General features: G+C 60.0%; 8 protein-coding genes across 8 annotated transcripts; 4 read left to right on the top strand and 4 right to left on the bottom strand.

Annotated features, from left to right (window-relative positions):
* Positions 1-142: 142 nt before the first annotated feature.
* D7B24_001395 (uncharacterized protein) lies at positions 143-653 on the bottom strand (the record flags this gene model as incomplete). The annotated part of the gene is made up of 2 exons (XM_028635632.1): positions 143-511; positions 561-653. Coding segments are annotated over 2 exons (462 nt in total), but the record flags the coding sequence as incomplete, so codon positions are not given.
* A 538-nt stretch (positions 654-1191) lies between these two features.
* Positions 1192-2322, bottom strand: D7B24_001394 (uncharacterized protein; the record flags this gene model as incomplete). The annotated part of the gene is made up of 1 exon (XM_028635631.1): positions 1192-2322. One exon carries the CDS (start codon positions 2320-2322, stop codon positions 1192-1194), a length of 1131 nt encoding a protein of 376 aa, XP_028491921.1.
* Positions 2323-2846: 524 nt separating this feature from the next.
* Positions 2847-4427, top strand: D7B24_001393 (uncharacterized protein; the record flags this gene model as incomplete). Its single annotated transcript, XM_028635630.1, has 1 exon — positions 2847-4427. One exon carries the CDS (start codon positions 2847-2849, stop codon positions 4425-4427), a length of 1581 nt encoding a protein of 526 aa, XP_028491920.1.
* Positions 4428-4973: 546 nt separating this feature from the next.
* Positions 4974-6823, bottom strand: D7B24_001392 (uncharacterized protein; the record flags this gene model as incomplete). The annotated part of the gene is made up of 4 exons (XM_028635629.1): positions 4974-5405; positions 5527-6224; positions 6274-6489; positions 6544-6823. The coding sequence occupies 4 exons, from the start codon at positions 6821-6823 to the stop codon at positions 4974-4976; spliced, it is 1626 nt and encodes a 541-aa protein (XP_028491919.1).
* A 1280-nt stretch (positions 6824-8103) lies between these two features.
* On the top strand, positions 8104-9975 carry CTF1_1 (Transcriptional activator of fatty acid utilization; the record flags this gene model as incomplete). Its single annotated transcript, XM_028635628.1, has 1 exon — positions 8104-9975. One exon carries the CDS (start codon positions 8104-8106, stop codon positions 9973-9975), a length of 1872 nt encoding a protein of 623 aa, XP_028491918.1.
* Positions 9976-10609: 634 nt separating this feature from the next.
* On the top strand, positions 10610-12049 carry D7B24_001390 (uncharacterized protein; the record flags this gene model as incomplete). Its single annotated transcript, XM_028635627.1, has 2 exons — positions 10610-10701; positions 10780-12049. The coding sequence occupies 2 exons, from the start codon at positions 10610-10612 to the stop codon at positions 12047-12049; spliced, it is 1362 nt and encodes a 453-aa protein (XP_028491917.1).
* Positions 12050-12474: 425 nt separating this feature from the next.
* D7B24_001389 (uncharacterized protein) lies at positions 12475-14010 on the bottom strand (the record flags this gene model as incomplete). The annotated part of the gene is made up of 1 exon (XM_028635626.1): positions 12475-14010. The coding sequence occupies one exon, from the start codon at positions 14008-14010 to the stop codon at positions 12475-12477; it is 1536 nt and encodes a 511-aa protein (XP_028491916.1).
* A 572-nt stretch (positions 14011-14582) lies between these two features.
* LYPLA1 (acyl-protein thioesterase) lies at positions 14583-15688 on the top strand (the record flags this gene model as incomplete). The annotated part of the gene is made up of 3 exons (XM_028635625.1): positions 14583-14930; positions 15019-15054; positions 15179-15688. 3 exons carry the CDS (start codon positions 14583-14585, stop codon positions 15686-15688), a joined length of 894 nt encoding a protein of 297 aa, XP_028491915.1.
* Between the last annotated feature and the right edge of the window lie 527 nt (positions 15689-16215).

Here is a 16215-nt window from a genome sequence, read left to right as displayed (position 1 = left end):
CGCCGCCCTCGCCGCCGCGGTGCGGCGCCCGTGTCGGCCCCTGCGCCTCGGCGTCGAGCGCGGCCGCGAGCGCCGAGAGGCAGGTCAGCTGGTCGGCGCGGATGGCCATGCCGAGCTCCTCGCGGATCTCCTGGGCCGCGACGCCGGCGAAGCTGCCCTCGTCGTCGACCATGCCGGCCGGCAGCTCGACGAAGGCGAGGCTGCCGGCGGCGACGCGCGGCTGCACCGTCAGGAGGGCGTAGCGCTCGTCGCTGTCGGGGGCGGCGTCGTCGGGGACGAGCGTCACGAGCATGGCGACGCTGGGCCCGCGCAGGAACACGGCGGCCGGGAGGGACGCGCCCTCGGCGTTGGAGACGTCGGCGACGGCCTTGAGGAACCCGACGCGCCGGGGGCCGAAGAGGTCGTAGGCCTGGACGGTGATGGCGTGCAGGCGGTAGGGCGAGACGTGGAAGGGGTGGGATGGCGTGCTGGATTGGAGGGCGAGGGAGGCCGTCAGGGTCGAGACCCAGGTCTGTGATGTTGTCAGATTGATCTAGCAGAAAGCTTTGGTGGGACGTTACATGGAAGGGCTTGAAAGAGAGGAGCTGCTCTTGGGAAAGGCCGTCAGGCAGAGTGACGGGAATGCCGTGGTCTTGAAGTGTGATGGTCGACATGGTGCGAGATGAGGGTTTGGTGAGCGGTGCCGACTGGTGCAAGTGACCGAGCCAAAATGTTGGGTGACGAGTCCCAATCAATGAAGCGAGAGAGGCTGCTTTAATGGCCCTTTGCTTCATTGTTTTTTTGCGAGGGTGGGAGGTGGAGGAAAGGTTGAGGCTGTTGACGATGGCCCGTGTGGCGTCAACTAGCGATGGCTGCCTGTGAGCTCGGCGAAGTGGAACAAGTGTCGATACACGACCATGTCGTTGCTCGAGCCCACGAGGCGTTTTCGCAGTATTTGCAGGCTGACCAGTGCCAGACGAAGCTGAACAGTCAGACAAAGTGAACTAGCCAGACAAAGTGAAACAGCCAAATGAAGTTAAACGGCCAGGAGACGAATCGAGAATCGAGTCACCAAAACGACCTGTACAAAAGCGACTTCATCGAGCGTGATTCGTTGTGTTCGTCATTTACAGGCCGCCGCAGCCCCAAGATCATTAAGCATACTGTCCCATGATCAATCTCCCAGGAACGCCCGCTTCCCTTTCAGTTGATTCAGATAGCCCAGTACACTTCCACCGCCACCGTCTCGACGTTGTTCGCCCAGCCCGGAAACCTCGACTTGCCCCATACCGTGATGACATCGCCCAGCTGCAGATTCCGCACGAACTCCCCATTCCCCGTGGCCCTACCGCGGCCCTGCGCCTCCAGCTCATCGGCCGCCGTCGACTCTGGGTCAATGTCATCGGTCCACCTCCAAGTGATCTCGTAATTGCTGACGCCCCGCGTGCAGGTACGGTTGCACTGGATCTTGTACTCCTCGTTTGCGTTCAACTGATGGACATATTTTCGCGTCTCGTTCCCCCACTCCCGATGGTCCTCCTCCGTGCGAGGGTACAGCGGCCTCAGATGGTCGGTGCGAAACGCACCCAGCTGCTCCCCTTCCTCGGCCTCGATCTTCTCCAGGCCGGCCTCGAACCATGTCCACGAGCCGTGGAACGTGCCGTGGTTCTCGCGCTCGCCGCCCCAGCCCTGATCTGAGCTCCGCAGCTTGAAGACGACCTTGCGCACGGGATGCGTCAGGGCCGGCGCCGTCTTGACAATCTTCTTCAGCTGCTGTGGCGACGCCTCGTGGGCGAGGGGCAGCGCAGGCGCAGGCTGTCTGCCCCACGTGTCGGCGTCGGCGATGGCGCTGCTCGCGAAGCCGACGGGCGGTGTCCGCAGCAGCAGCCGGTCCTCTAGGGTGTGGCTCGCGTGGCCGGCGGAGATGCGCACCTTGTTCTGGCCGGTGTAGTCCATGACCGTCTCGGAGCAGGGCCAGTACTCGGCGTGGTCGATGATCATGTCGATGATCTCGGGGGGGAAGTTGGTGGCCTTGATGAGGAGCGCCTTGACGACGACGACATCAATGGCCTCGGGGTGGCCGGGCACAGGGGCCAGCTCGTTCTCATAGGACGCTTCAGACATGCCGAGGCCGAGGGTGCCCTGGAAGAGGCTGTCAATGTGGGTGGATTGCATGAATTGGCGGGCGACGAGGACCCGGGTACAGTAGGCACAGCGTCGCTGGGGACGACAGCGTCTGCCTGGCGTATGGGTGAATTGGTTGCCGGTGTGAGTAAAGTGGAATACGGTAGCGGTGCCGATGAGGATGGCGAGCAGCGTGGGATACGCAGCGAGAATGAACATGGAAGTGTGGGAAGTGGTCAATATGAGGCGGAGAGAGCAAAAAGGATAGGAAGTAAGGATTCAGAATGATGGTGAGCTTCTGGAGGCAGCCGTATATTCAGGCCACTGAGTCCTCCATGTGACGACGAAGCTCCACGCGCGTCATGCCGCATTTCGTGTGGCATTGCTCTTTCCCCATGCTCAATCGGCACAAATGAGGGGCAGAAAGACGCGGCAGGGACCACCCGTCTCAGGGTCTCTGGATGACGTCAGCAGCACTTGAAGAGGCAAGAACGGTGATAAGCACCTGCCTCTGCCTCGCCCCAGCCTTATCGTCACGTGAAATAGCATCATCGGCTAAAAGCTCCGAGCTCGCTTTCCCTCAGCGGCGGGATCTGAACCATAGCTCCAAAAGGCATCCCGCGCGACGCTCGTCTTGGAAAGATGAACTGCGCTGACAAACCGGCCGGATAGGCCTTTTTCTTTTACATGTCTTGGCTAGACTACCTCGATTTCTGCGTCCATCAAACACACAAGGCACCGTCATGACGCTGCAGAAACTCGTCCCCTCGGCCATTCGCCCGCTGCGTTGTTCCCTCCAGTCGACATCGAGGGCCGTCGTGACGACCTCGCGCGCTGCGGCCTTGAGCATTCGCCAGCCGGCCCAGCATGCGCGATGCTTCACCTCGAGACCGCCAAAGGCCGCCGCGGCCGGCGAGGCTTCGAACCCGGCCATGGCCTTCCCCTGCCTCGACGCCCTAGAGACCCGATCCGCGACCCTACGAGCGAGCTTTGAGTCGAGCGGGCCCGAACCCTCCTACACATCTGGCGCGACGCAGACATATCACTGCCAGGAGCCTCTCGTCCTCGACTGGGGCGGCATGCTGCCCGAATTCAAGATTGCGTACGAGACGTGGGGCGAGATGAACGCCGACAAGTCCAACGTCATCCTCCTGCACACAGGCCTCTCGGCCTCCTCCCACGCCCACTCGACCGAGGCCAACCCGGCGCCGGGCTGGTGGGAGAAGTTCATCGGCCCCGGCGGCCCCCTCGACACGGACAAGTACCACGTCATCTGCACAAACGTCATCGGCGGCTGCTACGGCTCGACGGGACCCAGCAGCACCGACCCCGCCGACGGCCAGCACTACGCCACGCGCTTCCCCATCCTGACCATGGAGGACATGGTGCGCGCCCAGTTCCGCCTCCTCGACAGCCTCGGCGTCAAGAGCCTCTACGCGAGCGTCGGCTCCAGCATGGGCGGCATGCAGTCCCTCGCCGCCGGCGTCCTCTTCCCCGACCGCGTCCGTCGCATCGTCTCCATCAGCGGCTGCGCGCGGAGCCACCCCTACAGCATCGCCATGCGCCACACACAGCGCCAGGTCCTCATGATGGACCCCAACTGGAAGCGCGGCTACTACTACGGCGACCTGCCGCCCCACGCCGGCATGAAGCTCGCCCGCGGCATCGCCACAGTCACCTACCGCTCCGGCCCCGAGTGGGAGCAGCGCTTCGGCCGCCGGCGGGCCGACCCCAGCAAGCCCCCCGCCCTGTGCCCCGACTTTCTCGTCGAGACCTACCTCGACCACGCCGGCGAAAAGTTCTGCCTGACCTACGACCCCAACAGCCTGCTCTACGTCAGCAAGGCCATGGACCTCTTCGACCTCGGCCGCGACAACCAGCGCGCGACCCGGGCCCGCCGCGCCGCCCGTGAGCGGGACCTCGCCTCCGGCATCGCCCCAGCCGCCACAGACATGGCCTGCAGCCTGACGCTGCCGGAGAAGCCGTACGAGGAGCAGCCCGAGTCGTCGTCGTCGCTGTCGTCTTCCTCGGGCGGTGCCGCCGACGCCGCCAACGCGCACGCCGAGGTCTCCTCGCGACCGCCCGAGGACCTCATCGCCGGCCTCGCCACGCTGCGCGACATGCCGACGCTCGTCATGGGCGTCGCCAGCGACATCCTCTTCCCCGCCTGGCAGCAGCGCGAGGTCGCCGAGGCGCTGAAGCTCGCCGGCAACCGCAACGTCGCCCACTACGAGCTCAGCGAGGAGATGAGCATGTTCGGCCACGACACGTTCCTGCTCGACCTCAAGAACATTGGCGGCAACCTGAAAAACTTCCTCGGCTGACGAACTGACCGTGTCTCGGGGAAGCGCCTACACTGCATCGTTATTTTGGGACGGGTTCCATGTGCGATTGGCGATTGACGCCGGAAAGACGCCATATTCCCAGGAATCTCTGCGAGAGAATCAATGTCATCTCAGCAACGGACGCTGAGATCTGTCATGTTTATGTGAATGTAGCCACATAGGCCACAACATCGTCTTTTCCCTGGCTAGACTATAGCCAGTCAGACTGGAGCGAATAACTAGCGAAATGAATTGAATTCGTGTGTACATTATCTAGTAAAAACATCATGAAAAAAAACCCTGACATCCTCTGTCGAAAGTAGTTCGCTACGCTACAAAATTAAGACTGTGTTGTAGAATCGTATGTATGTCCCGGGATTTTCGAGTGACGAGTTCCCAGGGGTTGTATCTTTTTTCTTTTTGGTCATCCCACCCATGTACAGCGCGAGGAAGCACCAAGACGTCGGCTCCGGAAGCATAACCGATACTAAGTACGAGACACAGCATGATATGTTCATGGTCAAGTGGTCTCTGTGAGCTCCGGCCCTAGAACAGCGGCTCCCTCGCCGTGTAGACCATGTTCAGCAGCCCGCAGGTCCCGTCCGTCCTGGTGCTGCTGATCTCGGCCACGCCCACTGGGTTCTCATAACAGCCGAGGCACCCGATGGTGCTCTGCTTCCGGCCCGTCGCTCGTGTCCAGCCGGGGCCACCGTCAGGGTTCTTGGCGAAGCTAGCCCATGACCGCAGCATGTACCGGCTCAACGCCTTTTGTTCCTCCGTTGAGGGGGCGTACTTGTCGTATATGCCATAGGTTCCGAACACAATGGGGATTTCCGAAGCGTGATACGCGCCGACGTTGTCGATGCCGTATTCCGGGAGTATGAGAGGGGCTTGGGTATTCGGGAACGTTGCATTGAAGTAGTATCGCCAGGTAGGGTTGTCAGCTCTGACGGATGCCTTTGTCACGAGAGCCGCGGGCTGGAGTAGTTTTCCATGTCAGCTTGATGTATTCTCCATGTGGGTAAAGAGAGGACAGGAGGAGGGAGATGCGTCAATGGCTGGCGGTGGGCTTGGTAAAGGCTGCGGTTTGTCAACTTACACAAGTATACAACACATCTGTGAGAGTTCTCGACAGAAGGTTGAATAAAACCAATGTCACTCCTCGAGACACAGGAGCAAGGAATCTGTTGATTACCGTCCCTAGTACATTCCCCAGGACCTCTTCAACAAGGCCGATTGCGGCCGCGTCGCTTGGGAGGTCGCGCAGCTGTTTCACGAATGGCTGTACGAAGAGAGATCCTTCAAGGCCGTTTGAACCCAACAGTATGGGAACGGGGGCCGCCTGGCCGGATTCCCGTGCCTTCAAGAGCGGCGTGGGCTTCTGTGTGACACCATCGTTGATGGGAGGGAACGGAAGAGAAAGATTTCTGACAATGGCTTTAATCTTGAAAGGGTCGGCTGCCTGGACACAGGCCAGTTCGCTATAGGCTTTATTGCAGCCGAGAGCGTTGACGAGATTCTCCCAGCTCACCTCGCCGTTACCTGGTGGGGCCGGACTGACACTGGCCTGCCCGCTCTGGAGAATAGCGGCTCGGTAGGGCAGAGGGTGTGGCGGCGATGTGACGAGCCTGTCGACGGAAGAGGCCCCTGAGCTTTCGCCAAAAATTGTCACCTTGTCAGGATCGCCTCCAAAGGCCCGGATATTCCGCTGCACCCAGTCTAAGCTAAGCCGCTGGTCCATAAAGCCGACATTCTTGTCCCCAACATCAATCTGTGGTGAGTTTGAGAAGCCAAAAGCTGTAACGTCATCAGCTATGAGGCAGGGACAGGAGAAACACCCACGAACCATTGGTTCTGTAGTTTGCAGCTACCACAATGACATCCTCATAGGCTGCGAAGAAGGAGCCGTCGTAGGCAGGCTGGCCCGCATTGCCAAATTTGAGACTGCCTCCGTAGATCCAAAACAGCACAGCCTTGTCTTTGGTTGGCGTATCTGGAACATAAACGTTGAGATAAAGACAGTCTTCGCTCTCTTCCGCGTCATCAACGAGTATACTAGGGTCTGGAAACGTCGAGGTCAGTAATTATGGTATGGAGCTCTGGCGAAGAGACGTACCCGCATGCTCGATACACTTTGCGCTCCACTGGGTCGTGCTCAACGTCTTCGAAGACGACGGCACAGGCTCAGGCGGTTCGAATCTCCTCGGGGGCGAGATGGCAAAGGGCACTCCGAGAAACTTATTGACCTTGACATCGGCGTATGCGATCTGAGTCGTGATACCGACGAGGGTGCCCTGGCCCAATGTTACGCTTGGACCGTATTGTGCGCTGCGTGATGCGAGGCCAGCGAATGCGAACCCGGGCAAGGCGCAACTCCAAAATCCGGAGAGCTTCATGATGAACCCGGGTGAAATTGAAGGCTGTAAGATGCTTTGAGGGCAGATCTGACCTCATGGAGACTATTTCTTTTTATCATCTCGCTGAACTCATGACGTCTTATAGCAATGGGAGCACGAACGCCATGGCATTGTAATGACAGTCAGACATTGTTTGATTTCCCCCTATCCTTCCTCAGTGGCCTGGGAAAAGAAACGAGCTGGGCGTTGTGCCACCAACCTGTGCGTCTTGCCCAGTCAGAGACAGTTCCATGCGGGTGGTTTCCGAGGCCCAAGAAAGGCAGCAAGGGGCCCCGCACTCGCCAAGCCCCTAGCCCCCGCGTTGCTCAAGATCGACATCCGATGCTCCAGTCCGCGGCTCGCACCCTGTCGTAGAAACCGAGGCCGTTGAGTGCATGGCCAGTTGGCTAATCGTGTGAGGTCTAGCGTCGTGTACGGCTGAGCGACCATGGCCTGTTGGGTTTAGCCATGATGGTTTATCGACAGACCTAACAGACCTGAGGACAAGAGGACAAAGTGGTGCCGAGCCTCCGCACCTTCGGCTGTGGGCTGGCTGCAGCTTCCTGTTGATGACGGCACATCTCCCATCCCGGGTGGAGCAGGAACGCTCAGATATTCTCGGAAGGTACGGGATTGGCAGGTGCGACACCGACGACCAGTTGCCAGACCTCAACTTTGAACGCAGCTGCAACTGCCAACTGCTTCTCATCCCCCTGCCAGCAATCCCAAACAGAAAAAAGATATGTCGGATCCTGAGAGAAGTCATCAGCAGTCGGCAATCTGCTCTGGCCATCCAACCCGCACAGAGGGTCCGCCGCCGAACGACGTGCGATCCGTATTTCGTGCTCGGAAGGAACAGAGGTGAGAGACCATACCGGGGCAGCCAGTCATCGGCAGGCCGGCACATCTTTCTCACACAAGTCCCCACGCAGCTGGCGAGCGTCTCGTGCATGCCAGGTATGTCAACCTTGAGGGTACCGCGCTGCTCTCAGCTACTTTCTCCTTCGCGTGCCAATCATTCATGAAATCCATCAGAAGCTGACAGCCTGACAATCAGACTTGTCGATATAGGAAGGTAAAGCTCCCCACACAACACAACTGAAGACCCCTTTGCGCACCCCTCTTACTAACTGCTTCACACTGCATGTCCTTTACTTGCCTACCATGGATGTCCGGCGTAGCAACAGTGTGGTTCTGGGCTGACTTTTCAGGTTCGATGCGATGCCGTTAGTCGAGGTGTGCCCTGTACCAACTGTGTGGCTTTCAAAATAGATTGCCAAATGCAGGGCTCAACACAACCTGCACAACAACGTAACACGCAACGAGCCCTTCAGAGACAGCTTTCGACACCGCCTTCTCGTGACCGTCACACTCCTAGCTTGGGGCTCGGTGACGCATCCTCACAGAAGTATGGGGACCCTGTCGCCATGGCGGTAGATAGTTACGTCAATCTCATTTTGCGGCCGAAATCAGATTGTGCAGCCATCACCGACGCCGGACGAGTGGCCTTCCTCGGGGAGTCTTCCGGCGTATCTCTGCTAACCCGTCAGAGCTTGCAGGGTGCAGTGCATTACCCGATACCTTGGCCTGCAGCAGGTCCAAGCAAAGATCCTCACGACATTGAGAACCGTGTCTTGCAGCAGAGGGGTGCCTTCCTTTTACCACCGCGGCAGATCTGCGATGAACTCATCGACTCTTATTTTACGTGGATACACCCTGTCGTGCCCATCATCAACCAGACACACTTCAGGCGACAGTATCGAGACCCGCTGAGCCCCCCATCCATGCTCTTGCTCCAGTCCATATTCCTTGCGAGCACGCACGTCTGTGACAACATGACGCTGCGGGATGCCGACGGTTCGACAAAGACCATGGCCTTGACCTTGTACAAGCGAGCCAAGGCGTTGTACGACGCAAATCACGAGACCGACCGCGTCGCCATCATCCAGTCCATGATCTTGATAGGGTGGTACTGGGGCGGCCGGGAGGACGTCCTCGAGGAGGCATTTGACTGGACGCGTGCCGCCATTATTGTAGCCCAGGGGACGGGGATGCACCGTTCCGTCGCGCGGTCTCTCCTCAGTACCACCGACAAGAGGCTCTGGAAGCGGATTTGGTGGACCCTCTTCACGCGTGACCGGCTCCTGGCCCTTACGTTAGGCCGGCCGATGCTCATCAACCTCGCCGACTCGGACGTTGAGATGATTCGCGACGAGGACTTTAACGAGGATGAGCCGGGTCGTGCCAGCAAAGTGCCGCCGAATCCAGCGCACGTGCAGTTCTTCCTTCGATACGTAGCACTCTGCGAGATTCTGGGCGAGATCCTTTCGCGGCAGTGCTCCATGTGGGCGCAGACTCGCTTTAAGGAACTGGACATTGACGACGTCCTGCTCCACGAGTCAGCTCTAGCGCGCTGGCACCGAGAATGCCCGGCCATCGTCAGCCTTGACAGTCCAGAGCGGGATCACTTTTGGGCAGCTGTCCTGCATTCAAAGTATTACACGACGCTGTGCCTGCTGCACAGGAGTCGGCTAACGGCCGTCCGCGAGCCGTTCCCAGCGGCGCTTGTGCCGTCGCGCAGGGCGGCTGTCGAGGCGGCAGCCATGATCACGGGCATCATTCAGGGGTTTTCAGCACACGGCCAGCTCCGACGATGCCCGTCGTTCATCATCTATAGCTTGCTCACAGCATTTGTCATCCACCGGTACCAAAAGTTGTTCATCTCGTCGACCTCGCCGCAGGCCGTGCAAAGCAAGACCCGAGACTACTGGTCTGCGCTGCTTGAGATATCGAGGACATGGCTGATGGGTGGGTTGGTAAACTCCATGTTGAGAAGTGTTGCTGAGAGTTGGGAGTCTGGCAAGCGCGTGCCGCATTCCAACACGCCCTCGCTCTCGTTCGTGGGGGACATGATGGGCGTGGAGCTATCCGATGAAAGGCATGTTAAGGATGAGCCGGCGGCGGCGGCGGCAGCGGCGGCCATTGATACAGTGGAGGCGAATAGGCAGTATCCTGACCTGCCTCCATTGCTCCTCGGCCGAGAAGTAAACGATTGGTGCGTTTTCAACTGGATTGCATTGTTGCCAAGGACTGGTGTGCTGACAGCTGGCAGGTTGCAATTTTTTGGCGTCGACCACTACGACATGAGATGATGGCGGCACGGTAAATCTAAATGGGAACTTGGGATAAAGGCATCGATATCGACATGTAATAGATTGGAGGCTGAACAGAAAGAAGAAAAATGTCTGGGTCGACTCGGACAAGACTGTCAACACATCTGGCAGCACATCTGCGTGCCTGGAGGCGAAACAAAGGGACAAGCAGCTCTCACTAGTGCCTCGTTCCCTGATTTTTCCACCCTGATGAGGATGTTTGAGGACATGTTGAAATTGAAATATAGAAAAGGGCAGGAAGGCCATCTTAGTTCACGTGATGCAGACAAGACAGACTGGGCGCGTGACACATGGGTGCAGCCAGCAGAGAAGAGAACCCTTAGTCAGCAAACACATGGCAATGTCTGGTCGCCCATCGCGACCCGACCCGCTATTTTGTGCCAGCTCCTCGTCCCTGACTTTATTGCCTGAAAGTACCACGAGCAGAGGACGCATCAGTGAAGCTAAAGCTACTGCCTGCAAAGAAATCGCAGACACCGCATCCAACACCATACACACCAACCACCAACGAGAAATAAACCAACATTGACGACTCCTCACAAACGGACCCCTTGCACAAGTCGATTTCAGAGCAACCAAATCCGAGTGTCGACTCTTCCTGCGCTCGCCCTCAATGGCGCCCCTCATCCTGCACAATGTTCCCGACGACGAACTCTATGTTGGCGATGATGGCGTGAAGAGGCCATATGCCATGGTTTTCCCACAGTATGTTTTCGCTGCCTACCAGTTCGTCTTCTATAATGGAACGCGTGGCTGACATCTCCCTCCCTCCCCCCGCCACAGACAAGATGGCCTTCCTGGCGTCCGATCCCGACGAGGCGTCACAGAAACTGGCTCCTTTGGCCGCTCCACACGACGCTCTCGCTCTCGAACAGGCACGCCCGCGCGCCGCGAGAACCCAACCCTCGCTGCCGCCGACAAGCTCTTCGGCAGCTGGGTTTCCAACAATGCTGCGACAAACACCAGCGCCAACACATCCGCACCCGCCGGCAACCTGCTGGGCAACGCACCGCAACGCAAAACGAGCAGCCAGCACCTTCAACAGGACGACGCCGCCGCCTCGGGCGCGTCTTCAACTCAGCGCCTGCTCAAGTCAGAGCCCACAGAAGTCATTCTCCGCGGCTACCGCTCCTCCGCCCAGCAGTACGCCGCCATCAACCACTACGAGCACCTCGCCGGTCTCATCTGCGAGGACTATCCCCGCGAGCCGCCCCCCGAGCAGCGCCGCTACAAGGGCGACCTCCGTGACCCGGCCTTCACGCGCCGCCGCGCGCTGACGCCCGAGGAACGCGCCAAGGTCAACAGGGCCGATGGCGGCGAGCATTGGGTCAAGGTCACCTTCGAGAGCCTCGAGGCTGCCGACGCCGCCCTCTTCTCGAGCCCCCAGACCATCCAGGGCTGCCAGGTCTTTGCCGAGCTCTACCGCGGCTTCCCGCCTCACAAGGACGAGGCCATCCTCGACGCCGACAGTCTCGTCGCCTCGATCGACGAGCACCACCGCTCCCAGTCCGTTCCCGGTCCCGGCTTCGGCGCCTTCGGCACGAGCGCCCGCCGCCGCGCCGGCTCGCGCCCCGGCGCACCCCAGCGCACCCACAGCGACCTCTCGCCGCCGGGCTCCCACGCCTCCTCCCAGACCCTCGACACGGCCACCCTCTCCCAGCGCTCCGCCACAACCTCTTCAGGCACCCTGCCCCTGACGACGACACCGGCCGCCTTCTCCTCGGGCTCCGCCGCCGCCGCCGCCACCATCGACCCCAAGGACGACCTCTTCTGCACCCACATCCCGACGGCCCGCAAGGTGACCCTGAAGCCCGTCGAGCAGGCCATCCTGCCCTCGCAGAGCTTCACCGCCAAGCTCCTCGCCGCCGTGCCCTTTCTCATGTGGTTCGTCGGCGGCTTCGGCGCCATGATCGGCAACGAGGTCCCGCGCAGGGACGACGGCGACTTTGACTATGACCGCGCGAGCCTCTACTGGAAGTTCATCTGGTGGCTCGACGCCACCTTTGGCCTCTTTGGCGGCGAGATTGTCAGCGCTGTGGACAAGGATGACTGATCGTGGGAGACTCGAAGTCTTGGGAGGGAGACAGGACAAGACGGGCTTGGAAGACGGGGCGGCAATCTTTTTTCTGCGTCTTCTCTTCGGACTTGGCGACACTTTCACAGACACACGACATACGGCGGCGTTAGCGCTGCCCCCCTTTTTTTCGGGCACGCAGCAGGGCGTTTCAACATGTGGGGTTGTTTGCAAACACACAGCAGAGGAGGCGTGCACGCCCCAAGGGGGAAGAGGCAAATCATGTATGAAAAGGCTGTACAAAATACCCTCCTCGCCCTTGCGGGCGGTGGGAATCACGTCCGTGAATGGACGCCTCTAGATAAATGTCTTTGGGCCGCGGGGGTATAAAAACTAATGAAAGCCACACTGCAAATATGCATCCACCGTCCTCTCTCTTTCACGTTCTCTCTCTCCCTGATTTCTTACTCGCTTCTCTCATCCGAGTTGACGCTCCACCGCCTGGCGCGCCCTCGCTCACCGTCGTCATCCTTGGCTCCATCCTCTAGCGTCTCGTCCGCGGCTTGGACACCGCCGCTCTCCGCCATGTCTTCGCTCGCATGAGTCTCTCTCGTAGGAGCACCGTCTCTGTGTAGCTCTTCGTCGTCGTGCTCCTCAGCGCGCTCCTCGTGCTGCTCGTCGTGCTCCTCTTCCACGGCAGCCTCGAGCCTCTGGACAACAAGATGACCGAGACCCGCATCTGCCATGCCGACGACGCCCAGTGTATCATCGTAAGTCACATTGGTAGGGTCGCGACGGATGGGCTGGGGACTGAACGGTCGGGCCCCTCTTGGCCGGTTGAAGCCGGAACTCGAGAAGACACTGGCCGTTTCGGCCTCGTCGCCGCCGGGCGACACCGTCGCGGCACCGATCAGGCTCTGATAGCGCTCTGGATCGTCCACAAGCAGGCTGTCGCTGCGGCCGTGGCCTCCACCACCCGCCGCCGTTGTCCGCGCTGCATCGCCCCCTGATGATGCGTCAGCAAGGATGCTCCGCGGCGGCAGGATGCTGAAGAGCTTGGCAGGGTCCGCCGACGACACGCCACCGCCGCCGCCAATGCCGCCATCATCCTGTGCTTCGCTCGCAAACAAGTCACGGCCGCGTTCGAGCAAATCCTCGAGACCGCCGCCGGTCCAGCCCTTTCGAGCGAGTGACTCGAATATGTCAACCTCGGCGCGCACGAGCGAGCAACTGGCATCGACAATTTTGCCGCTCGTGTCTTGGGATTCCCGCAGCAGCGTGCGGGCGTGATCGCCGTGGAGAGAGGTCAGGCCGTCGAGTTTCGTGGTGAGGTCGACAAGGTGGGCGCGGAAGCCGTTGACGTCGCGTCGACGCTGGCGATGAAGCTTGAGTCCCTCCTTCTCGAGGCGGCGGATTTCCTTGCTCTTGTCGCGGATGTTGGCGGCGTAGCTCTCGTCTTCGTCCTCGACGACCTGACGCCACTTGTCGAGGTCGTGGAGGAGAGGCACCTCGAAGCTGCGGTAGACAGTCTCCGAGAGGATATGGTGGTGGTTAGCGACGAGATGATGGACGCCGGAGGCGGAGAGCAGCGTGTCGGCGGTGCAGGCCGAGGAGGCGGCGGCGTGGAACGAGTTGGAGAGGGAGGCGCCCTGGGGTGTCGGGCAGAGGGGTTCGGCACGGGCTTCTTTGAGGCGGGCGCAGGACTCGAGCGCCGAGCCAAAGGCAGAGGCCGCAGTCGACAAGGAAGCGAGGGCGAGGCGGTAGGATTTGGCCGTCGCTAGGAGGTCGGCATACGCGGCTTGGGAGGCATCGAGGTCGGCCTTGGACAGTACGGCATGGGATGGCCTCGGAGGTGGCGGCAGAGGCAGGTTGTAGGCAGAAAGAGGATTCGCCGTCGACGCAAGGGAGAAGCTTGGTGATCCTGGCACTGGCGGCAGCTGAGACGGTGTCGGCGAGGCGGCGCGGTGGTCGGGTGCTGGGGCGGACATGGAGGGCGGCATTTTGGGTGTAGATCCCCGCAGGACTTTGTTTACTTGACGAGACAACAAGCAAAGCAGTGGGGGTGTTGTCCACGTCAACAAAGCTAGGATGAATAGACCGACCTGGAAGCAAACACCATGACTCAGGGGGAGTGGAAATGGAGTTCACGGATGCGAGGTCTGTTGCTGGACTGGAGATGAGGGGGGAAATCAGTGTATTGAGAGGGAAGGAGACAGAGTTGCCAGGACTTGGCGGCGCGGCCATGCAGATGCAGGCATGCGCAGTACAAGGCCAAAAGGCATGTTGACCCTGAAATGCCCTGCAGGCAGGTTCAGCTGATGTGGGTCACGACTTCCCTGTAATGCGTACTAACACGTGAAGGTGAGCGACCCCACCACAATCACGCTCACCTTGCTCACCTCCCTCACCTCAGACGCCTCACTCGCCTCACTCGCCTCGCTCACCTTGCTCACCTTGGCCCCGGTGAGAGTCGCCCCCACTCTGACGCCGCTGCCCCACCAACCTCAAAACAACGATCCAGACATTGACTGACTTTCAGGAGAGAAGCCATCAGATACCCACCCGTCATCAGATGCGTCTGCGTATTCGGCTCTCCCTTCACTGCATCGCAATCATTCACGTCCTCGTTGTTTTCACAGCCCCAGCCACAGCCACAGAAGCGCACCCCGACCTCGCCTACGACACCCTCCTCGCCGCAGACGAATTCGCAGAGCTTCCCACCATGGCCTCGTCCCTGCGCCGCTCCGCCCCGCTGGTCTTCCCCGCGCCGGGCCGCCACACGGCGACCGTCATCTTCGCCCACGGCCTCGGCGACACGGGCCACGGCTGGGCGAGTGCCGTCGAGAGCTGGCGCAGGCGGCAGCGCCTCGACGGCGTCAAGTTCATCCTGCCCAACGCGCCCATGATCCCCATCACAGTGGTGAGCTCCGCTTCTTCTTTCCGCCCGCCTCCTTTTTATGATTCTCTCTTCATCACGAGCAATTCGAATCGCTGACTTGGTTGAACAGAACGGCGGCATGGCCATGCCCGGTTGGTTTGATCTCGTAAGTCGAGTCTCCCGCGTTCCCTGCCCCCTGAAAAGACGGAAGCAGCCACACAAACTTTCCTACCCTGATCACTGTTTCACCCTTTCCTGTACCGAAGTGTACGCCCTGCTGAACACGCCAGCGAACCCGGGCTGACACCAGACCCCAGAGCGTCCTCGACGGCACCGTCGAGTCGCTGCGCCAGAACGAGGACGACGCCGGCGTCCGCGTCTCGACCGGCTACTTCCACGGCCTCATCCAGGCCGAGGTCGACGCCGGCATCCCCTCCGACCGCATCGTCCTCGGCGGCTTCTCCCAGGGCGGCGCCATGGCCCTGTTCGCCGGCCTCACCGCCCCCGTCAAGCTCGGCGGCATCGTCGGCCTCAGCTGCTGGCTGCTGCTGAGCAACAAGTTTGGCGACGAGGTCAAGGAGGAGGCCAAGGCCGTCAACAGGGACACCAAGGTCTGGATGGGCCACGGTGGTTCCGACCCCCTCGTGCGGCCTGAGCTCGGCCAGATGAGCGCCGAGATGCTCAAGAAGCTCGGCTTTGATGCCACCCTCAAGATCTACCCCGGCATGCCGCATTCCGCCTGCCCCGAGGAGCTGGACGACGTCGAGGCCTTTCTGCGAGAGAGACTGCCGGCCCAGTGACTCGCCAGTCTTTTGAGTTGATCACCACGTGCGAACAAAAGAACAAGAAGGGTGCCCGGTGGTGTGCCCGCGTCAACATGAATAAAGGTGCTAGCGTTCAAAGTCGACCAGTGTACACATGCCATCTCAACGCTCCGACGTCGTTCATCTGTTTTTCTACAAAAGTCTAAAGTCTAGAGACTGTTCAACTGCGTACTACCCATTTCGTGCCTTCCCACCCATTACGCCCCCAGACTCAAAATCAATAACGATGCCATGTCAGAAGTATTGTCAACCAAGAGCTGATCGCCTCTTGGCAAGGAAGCCTCTGCTTCCCTCTTATATATGATCCAGTCTCGGGTGATCCAAGGAAAATATCGTACAAGTCCGTCAGATGAAGGCCCCTGTCTCGTCACTTCCTGTGATTTGCCTTCGACGACTGCTTAGAAACATGTCCACCATGCGCTGACTGCCTCCCATCTTGGCATTCTCCTCCCCAACATGATTTGGCTGGCATTCGTCCTCTCCAGCCATGAGTTGCGAAAGTC

The sequence above is a fragment of the Verticillium nonalfalfae genome (assembly GCF_003724135.2).
Source record: "Verticillium nonalfalfae strain VnAa140/NRRL 66861 chromosome Unknown scaffold_128, whole genome shotgun sequence".
In the NCBI taxonomy this organism is placed as follows: Eukaryota; Fungi; Ascomycota; class Sordariomycetes; order Glomerellales; family Plectosphaerellaceae; genus Verticillium; species Verticillium nonalfalfae.
This window is presented reverse-complemented; position numbering and strand designations above follow the sequence as displayed.